Consider the following 14,859-nt stretch of genomic DNA (forward strand, 5'->3'; position numbering starts at 1 on the left):
TCTATACAAAGTGTTGAATTCTGAACCATAAATTTGAAAGTAATTTCATGTAAAAAGACAAATAGATGGAGGGTGAACTTCTACTGTAGTCCTACCAGCAGTGACTCCTCTGATAACTTCAGAAAGTAAATCTGTCTTGGCTGCTGTTAACTGCATGCTTTATTCATGCTTTCTGACATTCTAACACACACACCATTGAACGAATTATTACCCAGAAAAGGAAGTAAATATGATGTGGAGCGCACAGATGCTGATCCAAAGCCCCTTCAAAGTCAATGGGAGTCTTTCCATTTATTCTGATGAGCTTTGGATCAAGCCCACAGCCTCTCTAAACAACTGCAATTATTAAGAATTAACAGAAAACAGTGAAAATGAACTTGACTTTTGTTGACGTATTCAGGGCTAGAAGTTTACCACCCTGCTCCAGTTCAGAGTAACACAGGCACTTACCTTGGGGTTTAGTTTGGGGGCTTTTGTTTTGTTTTGATTTTTTTGTTTGTTTGTTTTTGTTTTTAATTGATCAGGATTTTCTTGAGGATCTTTATGTTAGAATCTTAAAGCCATTTTAAATCTTTTTTAACAAAAAAAATTGAAGTTATTTCAGCACAATCTCTAATAGGAATTGTAAGGTTTCTGGGTTTTTTTCCTGTTTCTTCTGAAGACCTTGCATTGCCAGATATGTTACCTACATTTGTGAAATGTCGCATTGGTTATTTTACATGTTGGTAATTTACATCTAAAATATTTCAAGTAGTAAAATAAGTTTTCATAGTATTGCTTTTCTTTTTAAATACAGGTACCATTGGATACAATCAACGGAACAGAATTGATACTCTTATGTATCTATTAGCATATCCACAAAAGCCAATGGTTAAAACAAAAACCATTGAACTGATAGAGTTTGAGAAACTGCCAGCTGGACAGAATGCCACAGTTGCTGTGATGAGCTACAGTGGTTATGATATTGAAGATGCTCTTGTCTTAAACAAGGCCTCCTTGGACAGAGGTAAGAAGCAGCTGGGCGTATTCTTTGTCACTTGTGTAAAGCAAGCACAATAACCCATATTTTTATTACATTGCATGCTTATTGAATTAATATTGCCTAAATTAAGATTAAAACTTTTAAAATTAGGAAATCAACTTCGTAAAATGCTTTTTTCTATAAATATAGTGGGGGGGATGTCTGTGTGTACATATATATGTGCCTGAACATGGTGTGTTTGTGGTGAAATTACACAAGATGCTTGTTAACTATGAGTATAGGTATGATGAAAACAAATGATTGACTTTTGACCTTGAATAACGAGGGATAAGCTATCCTTTTTCAAAAATATTTATCTTGCATAAAGTTTAATGTGTTGGTGTGGGGCTTTGTTTAAACCTAACAGAGAGAGAAAAAAGTCTGATTCTTTTCCCCAGTATTGCAAGCAATAGATGAAATTAGACTTTTGAATGTATTCAGCAGAAGAAAGAGAGCATGTGTAGTTTTGTGTCATTATGAACTTAATGCTAGAGGAAAATAATGCCAGCAAACAAAATAGAGAAAAACAAATAATCTACATCCTCTTTAAAATCTACATAGTTCAGTCTGTTTTAAGTGGGAAAACATAGTTACCTTTCAATTAGTGTGTAAGTAAAATTTGTAGCTGCCTGCTGTTAAACATCACTCATTCTGCACATATTCTTCAGCACTGTTTAGAATCAAGAATAATTCTCACTTTGATTGAGTTAGTTTTAGTATCGGGTGGCCAAAACCAGACTCTTCGATTAGTTCATTCTGTCTCCCTTTTACCCCTTCCTTAACACGCCTCCTGCTTGTTGCTAGGCAGCAGTAATAGTATTCCTAGACATGTATCTTTGGCATTAATGTCTGCCGCACTTAATTTATGCCTTTCTTTCTAAAACAACAACTGGCATGATTTAAAACTGAATGTTTTCCTTTCTGGTAGACTGGTAACATTTACAGAGAAATCTAAAGACCATGTGATGCTTGTCAGGAATTACTTGACATAATCTAATGATAAAGACATACTGTAAATGGCTACAGCTATCCTTCAGATAAAATATAAGTTTACTAGAAGGCATTGCTCCTAGCTGACTATATTTCTGAATATGGGACTGACAGGTAAGATTTGTAAACCAGCTATTGCTCCCGGGAAAAGTTTTCTAAAGAGCACACAGTTTTTCATCTAAGAATCCATTTTTGTGGAGACATGTATAATTCAAACTTCCATGTTTGTTTGTTTTTACTTAACATGGGGAGTACATGAAACAACACTAAATAGGCACTTTCCTGTTGAGCAGACAGCTACCACTGAAAGTTTCCAGTAAAATCTTTAGCTATCAGAACAATGTAAAGGAAAAGATGTGCCAAACTTCTCCTTTTAAATCTGTACAACTTTAAAATTGGGCCATCATCATCAAATGCCTTTGATATATCTGAAAATATAGCGTGTGATCCGATTTTAAATTGTCAGCTTCTTGAGGCCAACGACTTTTTTGTACAATGCCGTACTTACTGAAAGTGTTCTAAAAATAATCCTTTTTTGGGTTTTAGCTATTACATATTTATTTTCTGTATTTTTAGCTAAATTAACCATTTTTAATTTTCTTTTGAGAACTGCTTGATTATAAAATAATTTCTGTACATTATTAATTTGAAAGAGGCTCTGTGTTCTATTTTAGGATTTGGAAGGTGTCTTGTGTATAAGAATGCCAAGTGTACACTGAAGCGCTACACAAATCAGACATTCGACAAAGTGATGGGTCCAATGTTGGATGCAGCTACACGTAAACCAATTTGGCGTCATGAAATTTTAGATGCTGATGGCATATGCTCTCCAGGTATATAAGACGTTCTACCAATAATGATATTTCAGTTGTCTTTTTGGTAGGAGAAATTAGCATTCATTTTCTTATAAATTTGCTTTAAAATGTTTGCACCTTTTTATTATTTCATATTTCTTAGAGTACTCTATCTTTTTAGTGGACATTAGAAAGAAGAAGAAACAGTTATAGTTAAGAAAATAATCTGGTACCTGTGACTGTATTTTTTTTAATATGCAGAATCAAAATGAAGCTCTAAATTTAAATTAAAATGTCTGTATTTTGACACCTCAGAAAATGATGAAACTATATTGTTAAAACAATTCTCTCACTACTTGTTTTCTTCCTCTTAACTTTCCTAGTCTTCACATCTGTAATATTATTGAACTTTTATTATTTAAGTCTCTCTTCTGTCATCAGATCTACATCTTTAAAATGTGTCCCTTACGATTTTTGCATGTATCATCTCTACAGCTACCAACATTTGCAAACAATTAATAAGGGTACTTGGGGAGAGAAAAGAGACTCCTTTTAACTCTCTAAAAGTATGTTTTGGCAGGACAGAGTGGGAAAAGGTTAAATATACCCTTATAATTAACAGTGTAGATATGTATACCTATGTAAGAATGGTCCTGCCAATATTGGGGATCTTTTAGTTAGGAAGTGGCCTAAAAATTAGTCTGTTGGGATCCAGTGGTAGAACAATTGTAAAAGCCACTACATTTAATTTCAACATTGAAGCCCTGAAGGAAATTTTATTCTAAAAATGTACCAATTATGCTCTTTAAAGGCATTGGAATATTTTTAAGCTCTCAAAATGTTCCTGTTTTCCCTGGTAACTTTTAAAAGTATTGGGATAGAGAGGATTGTACCTGGCTCCAAATGGAAAGCCTTAACTATAATGGCTAGCCAAACCCAGTTTAAACTAATTTAGCCTGAACAGTCAACAAACATAAATTGAGTTTCAGTGAAGATGAGGGCTAAAACATTGATGCCTGCCAATGGGCATGCTGCAAACTTGGTTGACTTTTTTAAATGAAGTGAGTGAAAGAGTGGAAGGAACAGGAAGAAGCTGGTAAAAGCAGAGGGGGAGAGGAGAAGGTAACGGTGTCATATGTAATTTTCTTTAGAGAATTATGCAAGTGTCCAAAGTATGAGTATCAGCTAGCAAAACATATCAGTTTTACTCTTGCTTATATAAAAAAGAAATAAGAGTGTAGAGGAGTCACAGTATTTTAATGGAAGATAACTCCCCAGATCGTCTTAGATATTTTCTTGGGTCCCTAGTACCCTGACATATTAAGTGGTTATCAACTTAAAATCAACTTGAGTTCCCTATTTTTGGGTAGGTCCTATTTGATTCCTCTATTGTGATATGTCTCTTAAGCCAATGTATTACAAATATAACAGAGTTCATTTCCCGTGCACCTTGCTCAATTCATCCTTTCCCAGTGTACTTGTCATTTTAAATGTTATAAAATGTATTTCTGAATATATGTAGAAGGTCAAAAATACTTGCATGATGCTTGTGGATTTTCTGTTTATTTGTTTGTTTGTTTTTTATTGTTAGGTGAAAAGGTAGAAAACAAACAAGTGCTTGTGAACAAGTCCATGCCAACTGTGACCCAGACTCCTCTGGAAGGAAGTAATGTTCCTCAACAGCCACAGTATAAAGATGTACCAGTAACGTATGTCACACTATGATCTCCTCCTTTAAAATCTACAAGTGAGGAAAGGAAGGACAGGTAGCAGATGCTCAGCGCTGGAAAAGTAAAAGGCATAAATTTTCCTTAGAAGTTAGATTCAGTACCACGGGCCAGACTTTTCACATTTGTAGGTGCCTAAAGATGCAGATAGACACCTAGTGGGATTTTTCAAAAGTCCCTAGACACTTAACCCCTGTTCGTTTTGGCCCCCTGAAGATTGGAGTTGGGGTGGCAGCTAGAAACTCCCTGCAGGCAGAAAGTGGATGAGTCATCAGGGCCTCTCCCAGATGACACTGTAAGAGGAGGAGCTGAGCCCCCAAGGTTTGGTGTTTGGGGGTGGGCAGAGTCACACGTTGGGGACATGGGAGTGACAGAGGAATATGAGGACATTGGTGTGGGAGGTTAGAGATACATTCAAGGGCAGGGCACACATGGGTAGCCACAGAGTGAGCAGGAAGCAGCTGCTCCCCAGCCACTTCTGAGAGCAAAGGAGTGAGGGCTTCACTAGTGTTCAACCCTCTGTTTACCCAGGTTGGCGGTTTGGGACGGTGCTCTGCCTGCTACACAGACTGATAGAATGAGCTGTCTATCAGCCTGTGTAGCAGCTCTGATTAGTTGTCCTCCCCCAGGAGGTGAGCGAATGGGGAAGGACAGCCAGTTTTCCCCATAGAAGGGTCTGAAAACCTGTAGTCTACAGGCAAACAGGCCCCGCTAGCATGTCTGTATACCATAAGAGTAGAACCTCATATCAAAGGTGGCTGAGAGGTTCCATTGACCTTTTAGGTTAGCTTCTATGATTCAGATGGTATTTGGTATGTCACCAAAGCAGTTCTCCTTTTCTCTCTGCTCTACCATGTCGAACTACTTTTCTCAAATCTCTCTGCATTCTCCTTCCACATAAACTTTAAGTTGCACCATCAAAGCAATCGATTGTTCATGTCCTGGTAAATCTTTGATTCATCTTCTTATGACTGGAGCAGCTTCCCTGTTAGTATATGCAAAGGACCCTCACTCTTGTTTGGCTTATTTTTTTTTTTTGAATAAACAAACTCAAAAACAGTTTGTTCCTTGATTCATTTCCATTATAATGCCCTACCTCTCATATTTTACTAATATCTACTCCTGGAGGAATTCTGCACCACTATGCATGCACAGAATTTATATCCCCTGCAGATGTATTTGCTTCCCTGCAGAAAAATGACTTTCTGACAGGGAAGCAAAGGGAAGCTGCAAGACCAGTTATGCACTACTCCCTAGCTGCATAGGTACATCATTTCAGGCAGAGCAGCTGGTGGAGAGGTAAATCACCATGGGGCTGGGGACACCCCAGCCAGTGGCTCCTACCTTGAGCCAGGATCAGCTGCTAGTCCCAGCTGGGCTGGAGGCAGGGGAGGATTGAGATTTCCTCTTCCCCTGCAAGGAGTGGCTGAGGCTGTGTCAGACCCACCCCAGAGACCTCCCCCAGCTGCAGGAAGCTCAGCATCCTCCCCTGCTTCCTGCATCCATCGCTCCTCAGTTGTGGGGAGAGGGGTCACTGTACGGGGAGCTGCTCATCCAGCTCCTGTGCATCTGGACCTCCCATACCCAGACACCCCTGCCAAGCCTCACCCTGTACACCCAGTGTCCCCCGAGCCGTCCATACCCAAACTCCACCCCACTGAACCTCAACCCCTGCATCTTTAGTCCCCCTGCACACAGACCCCTGCTTCTGGACCCCCACCCCTGCACCCAGACCACCTCTGATTGAGCTTCCTGCACTCAAACCCCCAACCTGATGACCCCCACCACCCTGCACCATCCTGAGCCCCCACATCCAGACCCCCTGCCACTGATCCCTAACTAGTTGCACCCAGATCCCCACCAAGTCCCACTCCCCCAGCACCCAGACTCCCCTGCTGAGACCCCCACATCCAGACCCTTTTGCTGAGGCCCAACCACCTTTACCTGGAAACCCTTGCAGAGTCCCATTGCCACCGCACCTGGAGGCTCCCGCCCCACCCCGGCCTCTCTACATCCAGATCCCCCGCTGAGCTGCCTGCACTCAAATTGTCCCACACAGAACCCTCTCGCCCCACACCTGGATTCTCCCCCCCACACACACACACTGAACCCCTTCAGATTTGGCTCCTGCCTGGTTGAGCATGCCTGTCGTGCGCCTGGTGCAGAGGGGCAGGCTCCAAAGTGTTTCTGGGGCAGGCCCAGGCTTGTGCTGTGTCAGGGTCAGGTGCAGCCTCACCGCCAAGTCCATGTCCCAGCGGTGGTGGGGTTGCAGGGTGATCTCCCACCTTCATGCAGCCAGTGGCCTGTGCTCCCACTGCCATGCTGGAGCCTCTGCATTTATTTATTGACAAATAAAACTTGCAGAATTTTGCATTACTTTAAAATATTGTGTGCAGTATTTTACTCTTTTTTTGACACAGAATTTTAATTTTTTGATGCAGAATGCCCTCAGGAGTATATATCATGTAGTATTTCTGCCCATGTACTGGTATCCATTGCGACTGGCATCTGTTATTTGATACAACTCTCCTTATACATAATGCAGGGGGAAATGGAAATATTCTATTGTGTTTTCATTATTTAACAAACACAACTTGAAATAGTTAATATTTGAGTGAGGGATATTGGTGTCTTAATTTTTGTTCTCTGCTCTCAGTTTATTCCCTGACTTCCTTATTGCAAATATAAACCTGTAATTTGGTTTGGGCAGTTATTGATTCTTATGGAAAATCCAGCAATGTACAATATATAAAGAGACTTTATCTGGAAGAGGCCATCAGACTAAACCTGCTGTCTTGTCTTTGACCTTAATCCCACCACCTTGCTCTTTTGCTATGCCTTTTTAATGCCTCTGTTCTCCAGGAATACATATTCTATATTGCAGTTTTGCTTCAGTGGCCTTCCATATACATACCATCCACAAAATTTACATTTACAGTCAGAAACCTGCTGATCTATAAATTTCTCTTCATAACTTCCACTTGGTTCTATGTGTATATACATTTAAATGGTGTTTTTAAGGTGACCGTATGTCCCAATTTTATAGGGACAGTCCAGATATTTGGGCTTTTTCTTATATAGGTGCCTATTACGCTCCCACTCCTTGTCCTGATTTTTCACACTTTTTCTATCTGGTCACCCTAGGTGTTTTTGTCTCTCTATTAGATACAAAGGAGCAACTGATTCATATATTGAGAAAGTAATGATCTCTTCAAATGCAGAGGATGCTTTTTTGATCAAAATGTTGTTGAGACAAACTAGACGTCCAGAAATTGGAGATAAATTTAGCAGTCGTCATGGACAAAAAGGTAAATCTTTTTATTGAACTGTATATTGGTAATTAGATGTAATGGAAGCTTTTATATTTTCTGCTCAAATGATATGAGCATGTAGTAAAGTGTGGTTTGAATTTTTATGGACTGAGACTGACTTAGGTCAGATCTACACTACAAATTTACATTGGTATAACTGTGTCGCTCAGGGGTGTGAAAAATCCACACCCCTGAGCGACTTGGTTATATTCACCTAATCTTCGGTGTAGACAACACTGTGTCTCCCATCAACACAGCTACCATCTCTCGTGGAGGTGAATTAACTATGGGAGAAGATCTCCCATCAGCATAGTAGCGTCTTCACTGTAGCACTACAGCAGTGCAGCTGCTGCAGCATTTTAAGTGTAGGCCTGTCCTTAATCAAAAAAGAGCTCGCTTTCAGCCTACAGCCCATTTCCCGTTTCCTGTTCTCATTGGGTCCATTTGCGAGGCCTGGTGTACAAAGTGTTACTACTAGAAAAACATAGTCTGTTGAAATTGCCTAATTTAGTAACTATATGGAAGGAAATGAGGAAGGAGGTCGATGGAAGTAAGCATACAACGTTATGAGCCTGAAAGACGTTGGAGTCACCATTCATGACCAAGAAAGAGGATGGGGAGAATTCTCTTTTTAAGGACATGTGATTTTAGTCATATTTAATAAATTTGTCATGGGTTATCCAGAGAGTGGAGAGGAAGTCAAAAATTCAATTCTGAAGACAGGGTCAGAAATGGAGAGGTATATCTGAGAATCATCAGCATGGAGGTAGGTGACTAGATGAGGTCACTCCAAGCCAGGATGTAGAGGGAGAAGTTGACCAAGAATAGAGTTCTGAGGTGCACCAACAGAGACCAGAAAGGGGGAGGAGAAGTACCCCCACAGGCCGTACTAAGGACCTAATCCTGGAAGGGACTGAGCACCTCCTGGAGAGCACTGGGTGACCTCAACTCCTTTTAAAATTAATGATTGTTAAGGATAGTCAACACTTTCAAGGGAGCTGTTCAGCCACATGCAGGATTGGACATTAAAGGAGTACTCAGGGATAGGATGAGAACCAAGGGTTTGATCCTGTGTGCATTGAAAGCAATGACAAAAGTTCCCTTAATGGCACTGAATCAGACCTCAAGAGAGTACAGTTTCAGAAGCTCAGGGAGCAGAGAGTTTCAAGAGAGAGGGAATGATAAACTGCTTTTAAAATTAATTTCAACCCATTTGACCCCACAATGAGACAGTGTGCTTGGTTTAAATTTTTACATCGGGATATAATCTATTCTGCTGCAAATATAGAATTTTATTGATTATTCAAATAGCCATGGGTATGACTGTAGTTAGGGTTGGAATGATAAACTGCTTTTAAAATCAATTTCAACCCATTTGACCCCACAATGAGACAGTGTGCTTGGTTTAAATTTTTACATCGGGATATAATCTATTCTGCTGCAAATATAGAATTTTATTGATTATTCAAATAGCCATGGGTATGACTGTAGTTAGGGTTGCAAATACTACTTTATTGTGAGTGCTATACTAGTCCTGACATACTGTAACTTCGTTTAATTGTTTTTAATCTTATTTTGGCTTGAGAACACTCCTACTCAATTTCATGCCAGAGGAGGGGGTGTGGAGGGCAGGGGGTGTTTGTTTATAAAGTTTGAAACAAATTGGCCAGGCCAGTTTGCTTCAAATTTTAAAGATATTTGACCTTAAAATCCCTCTCTGATCACTTACCATGTACACCCCCTTTCACTTATGTGAATTTAGCTGCTACCATTTCAAGAACCACCAGAACTAAAATTCAGTGCTGCCTGACATCTGAGAAATTGAAACCCCAGCATTCAAATGATGTAAAGCAGTAATCTCTCAACTCCAGCAGCAAGAGTCAATGTCTGCTAAAGTCACATCTAGAGCAAAATGGAGTGGGGAGGAATATAGTGATCCCTACACCTGTGTGAATAATGGAGGAAACTGTTGAATCTGATACTTTCAAATACATTTGTCCAAGTTTAGGTGAATGTTACATGACCAGTTCTAATTACTGCATGAACTAAGGATCAATGTCTCACAGTCTGAGGCCTCTCTTTGCTAGGACTCTGGACTCCTCTTAGTCAGGCTTCAGGCCAGGATATGGTAGAGAGAGAGCACTTTTTGCTCCAGTGGATAACTTCCTGCTGTCCTTAGACAAGGGAAGTATGTTCATACTCCTCCTGCTCGACCTCTCTGCAGCATTTTATAGTATTGATTATTATCAAATCACCCTCTGCCACCTTCAAGAGGCTTCAGGTGAATCAAAACTCATTATAATGGCTCATATCTTTGCCCTCAGACTGAATCCGAAGGGTTGTTAGGGACAGGAGTTCCACGTTAGCTCTAGTGCCCTCGTGTATGCAGTCCCATCAGTATGAGTCCTCTCTCTCTCTGTCTCTCTCATATTATTCTACATCTGTATTAAGGCCTTGGGAGAGCCAGTGAGATGACATGGGCTGAATGCCAGCAATATGCACACAACATCCAGTTGAAGCGCTTTCTTGGTGTCTATCTGAATCAACAAGTGGATGAAGAGCAGCTGGCTAAAGCTAAACCCAGATAAGAGTGAGGTGATGTTAGTAGAAAGGAAAACACTTCAAAGAACTTGTCTCATATATATGTTTCACAATACTGGTAACTTCTTTCCTCAGAGCAGGTAGGCAGTCCATAGGCTTGGGGTCCTTTTGTGCCCATCAGTGCTACTGGATTACCTAACCAGTCATGGCAGCAAAAAAATGAACATTTCTGTCTATGGCCAAACAGAACACGTCTTCCCATCCTACCAGACATGGGTCTGGCCACAGTCATCCACACACTTATGACCTCTAGGTTTGACTACTGGAACTGCAGCAGCCTGTCTGCTTAGCAGTGCAGGCTGCCATGATCACATCACTCTAGTCCTTCCACTCTCTGCACTAGTTCTCCATTGAATACAGTCCAGTACAAACTCTCTTCCTATTCAAAGCCCTTTGTGGGATTAGTCATAGCTACCTGAGAGAGCACCTCTTCCTCCATGTCTGTGACCCCTCTTGACAGGTGCATTCCATCAAAACCCTTACACTCAGGTTTATAAGACAGGAGATGAAGTTTTCACAGAAGCTGGATGTAGGCTTTGGCGCTCCCTCTCACAAGAGATAAATGACCATGGGCCTCACTAAGTACAGGAGTAAAGGCAGAACTCCAGTCCTTTTGAGTTGTCTTTCCCTCAATAATGTCTACACCGTACCCTCAGATACCTACCCAACCACCTGCACAGACACACAGTTAATCCAGCTTTTTCTCTGACAGGCTGGGAAGGAAGCAAGAGAGGAATTTAAAGATAGAAATAGCAGTAAATGGGAGTTTCTGGGTTCTATGGTGCTAAGGGTTATAGCAGTATATAAATAAATAAACCAATGCAAATTCCTTAAACACCAACTAACTGTTCTCAGTTTTAATCCTGGTCCTATGATTTACAATTAAAAATTTCTTATCTCTCGTCAATGAATGATCAGTAATGCTCATAAGCTGAGGATTCTCTAACTCCTGTACAAGAAAATCTTAAACTGCAAATTTCTTTTCCACTTGTTTTTATGAAGTGGAAGAACTGAAACTCAGTGACATTTCTGTGTGGGTTAGCAGTTTTGGCTGCACGTAAAGATATAAGAAGCTTTGAAAGGCCATTGGTTACTGACTTGCACGTAACCTGCTGCATTCTGAGGAAATCCTGTTTTGTTTATTTCTATCTCTAAGGCCTGGTCTACACTACAATTAGGTCCAGCGTAAACCCCTTTCATCAACTTAATTGTGCATGTGTCTACACTTAAATTTGTCTCCCACTGACGTAAGCTCACTATTACGCTGACATAGGCAATGTATTGAGCTTGACAAAATGCCTGTATAGACACTGTAATACTTAAGTTGACCTGAACAGTTTTTTGGCAGCTATCCTACAATGCCTGACACACTGGTCACAATTGTGAACTCCACTGCTCAGGGGTTTTACAGAAGGCACACCACCTCTCCCCCCTTTTAAAGTCCTGCACACTTTTGAAATGCCTCGCTTAGGCGAGTCTACAGGCAGAGAAGATGATGGGAGAGGCACCACGAGGAGAGGGTGCACGGCTGGCAGACCTAATCCCTGTGACAGCCAGCGGAAGGCACTGCTATGGTGAGTGGACACCATCACACAGGTGATTAATAGCCCCACACAGTTGCATGACATCAACCCTCAACGGTGGATTTTCCAACTCCAAAATTATTTTCCACTGACTGGTAGCAATCCAGCGTTGCAAGTTTCCACAGTGCAGTCACCACTTGCTTCCCTAGTGTGAGTGCGGGTCTCATCCTGGTGTCCCTGCGCTGGAGGGCTGGGATGAGCTCAGCACACACATCCGGGAATGTGGCCTTGTACATCCAAAAATTCTACAGCCACTGCTCATCAAAACAAGTTTGCATTCTGATGCAATCCCACAGTCAGTGCTTGTTTCTCAGGCTCAGAAGAGGCACTCCACCATGTACAGCTGCTCCATGAATGCCACCAACAATCTTAAGTTGGTACTTGCGATGTCCCAAGCAGTCTGACCTCCAGGAAATCATCATGTTCTCTGAAACTCTTCTTGTGGCTCAGCAAATACTGGAGGATCATGCATCTGTGCTTGCAACACTTATGACACTAGAGTAGAGCTGTGCTAGCTTCATGCTTCTGTGAGCAGTGGTGGACAATGCCAAGTCCCATGTGGGGTTGTGGGATTTTCAAAATAAACCTGAAAATTATGGAATAGGAATGACACTATAGGGTGGAGAAAGTTGCGTGCTGGGAAGTTGACCCCTTGCTGCCAGTCACTGCTGTGCAACTCATTTCTGCCTCACCATGTATTCCTGAAATTTCCCAAAAGACAGCACACTGGATGGTAGAGAGTTGCACACTGGGATACTTACCCATGGTGCATAGCACTGTGCATTGAAACAAGCACTTCTGATGGATGTGTGCAGTGCCCACACAAGGCACCAAGTATGCACAGGCAATATATTAATTACAGCAGCTTTATGCTAATGTAACTTTTGGTGGCAAAAGTTTGTAATATAGGCAGATGTGTCCTAAATTAAACAGAATGGAAGGATTCCTGTTGGCATGGCTCTAATGACCTTTTTCTTAGCAGCGAGGAGTTTGTCCTTGTAGACTTAATTGTCAAGATGACTTTTAATCCCAAAGTGGAAAGCATCTGAATCTTCTGGATTCCCTTGTTAGCTTTCCATGATGACTCCATTAACACTATTGGGGAAAAAGCAGTCATTCGAAGCATTAGGAAAGTAAAGATCCAGCAAGGAAAATTTATATTGTACTGCCAAGTGTAAACCTTGGTTTTCCTTTGGGCAAACTCCAGGTTAGTCTCCAATTTTATTTGTGACTGTTGCCATATTAATGCAGTTTTAATAATGGAAGGGGAGGTCATTAGCTTCAAAAGTCAACTTCAAGGCACTCGCTGTGTCACTGTTTAGTGCAAAAGCAGCTACAGTTCAGTAGTTAAGATGCCTTCTATAGAGCCTCCTTCCAAGAAGCTTCCTGTGTAGTCTTTCAAATGATGTTCAGAAGTTTCACAAGATTTAAGGATGGTTGTGCAAGACTTACCTTTTTTTTAAAAAAAAAAAAAAAATCTTTTTCAGGGCAGAGGCCATATCTGGGGGGGAGGTGTTGTGGTGTTTTGTTTTGTTTGTACAGCACTTAACACAATCCAAGACCTGCTCCTGACTATGGCCTCTGAGAGCTGTAGTTACATAAATATTCAATAACAATGTTGTTAGTATTTGGTGCGATGAATGTCCTAGTTAGTATAAAAAATATAGTCTGCACATTGTAGTAGTAACTTCATTAGGTGCCTAACCATCATAGATGCTTCTGGATTCCTTACATAAAAGATTAGAACAGGTAACAATATTTAACTTCTGGCAAAATCATAACACTTTTTTGGCACGAGCCATTGATATGCATCTTCTGAAATAAAATAATTACTTTAATCTGATTTAAATGGACCTGATTTCATTGCTCTCCAGAGATCAACAATAAAGGTATTCTACGGAAGCAGAGAGAACCTGTACCACTTCTACCTCCACGTGCTGCAGCCTCTAAAAACCCTATATTCTCTGACTTCAGAGAGCAAGTTGCTTTGCGGGGAAGCTAAATGCTCAGTAAGATATGCATTAGTTTGCAGCACCTTTTTAAGGTCCTAAGTGCAGACCTCTTATTGGCTCTCATGCTCTTAGTGCATCACATATGCTGTTAGTGACTTTGCACTCATCAGTGAAAATCACTAGGGAATGATGCTTAGAGTACAGGAGCCTGACTGTGTGTTCTCAAGTATTATGCAATTTTCTAAAGTGTTTAATACTTGTAATACATTTGTCTCTCCTCTTAAAAATAATTAAAAACCCTTTAGAAACCTCACAGAAGCAGAGAAGCTATCCTACATTTTATAGGCAGCATCCAGAATTGTCCACTGGTAGGTGTGGCATCACATGCAATTGGAATCAGTGATTCACAGAATGTCCGCACTTCAGGGCCTGTAATAAAACAACAACAAAAGGTAAGTTTAAAATTTACTTATGCTAAATTCCTCTTTACCCAGATTGTTTAAATCATATTGGAAGCTTTCAACACGTATTAAAATTGTTAGAAACAATTCCTCTTAGTCTTTTGCAAATATTCAGAGTCTTTACAGAACGTGCTCATTCTGTATGCCCCCTAAATCTCTTATCAGTGCTTGTCAGGATGTAGTCTTAACACAGTTTTGAAGGAATCAAGAGAACTTTTAGGATACATATAGTTACTGTTATTCATTGCACTTTACTTGATCTACCTGTAAGAAATTATCATTAATAAGGAGAGAGAATTTCAAAGGATGGAAAAGAGAAGACTTGAGTGTGAAGGGGAGAGAGAACATGTGTTTTCAGGTACACAAAAGCTAAGAAAAAACTGGAAGACATCAGAGCAAGCTGGTGTCCTAAGGCAGGC

General features: G+C 40.7%; 1 protein-coding gene across 9 annotated transcripts in view; it reads left to right on the forward strand.

Moving 5' to 3' along the window:
• POLR3B (RNA polymerase III subunit B) overlaps positions 1–14,859 on the forward strand; it is a 123,701-nt gene that overhangs the window by 79,002 nt on the left and 29,840 nt on the right. For 3 of the 9 annotated variants that reach the window (XR_003998093.1, XM_030544940.1, XM_030544956.1), the window contains exons 20-24: positions 797–1,006; positions 2,686–2,844; positions 4,397–4,514; positions 7,698–7,840; positions 11,916–12,018. Coding sequence is in view for 8 of the 9 variants with exons in the window: in XM_030544940.1 (XP_030400800.1) it covers positions 797–1,006; positions 2,686–2,844; positions 4,397–4,514; positions 7,698–7,840; positions 11,916–12,018 (733 nt within the window). In the remaining variant the exon portion in view is untranslated. Of the gene's footprint in view, positions 1–796; positions 1,007–2,685; positions 2,845–4,396; positions 4,515–7,697; positions 7,841–11,792; positions 11,846–11,915; positions 12,019–12,341; positions 14,062–14,284; positions 14,432–14,859 lie in introns of those variants that run through there. The other 6 variants (XM_030544965.1, XM_030544973.1, XM_030544949.1 and 3 more) reach the window with 5 other exon arrangements.

Source organism: Gopherus evgoodei, chromosome 1 (assembly GCF_007399415.2).
Source record: "Gopherus evgoodei ecotype Sinaloan lineage chromosome 1, rGopEvg1_v1.p, whole genome shotgun sequence".
In the NCBI taxonomy this organism is placed as follows: Eukaryota; Metazoa; Chordata; order Testudines; family Testudinidae; genus Gopherus; species Gopherus evgoodei.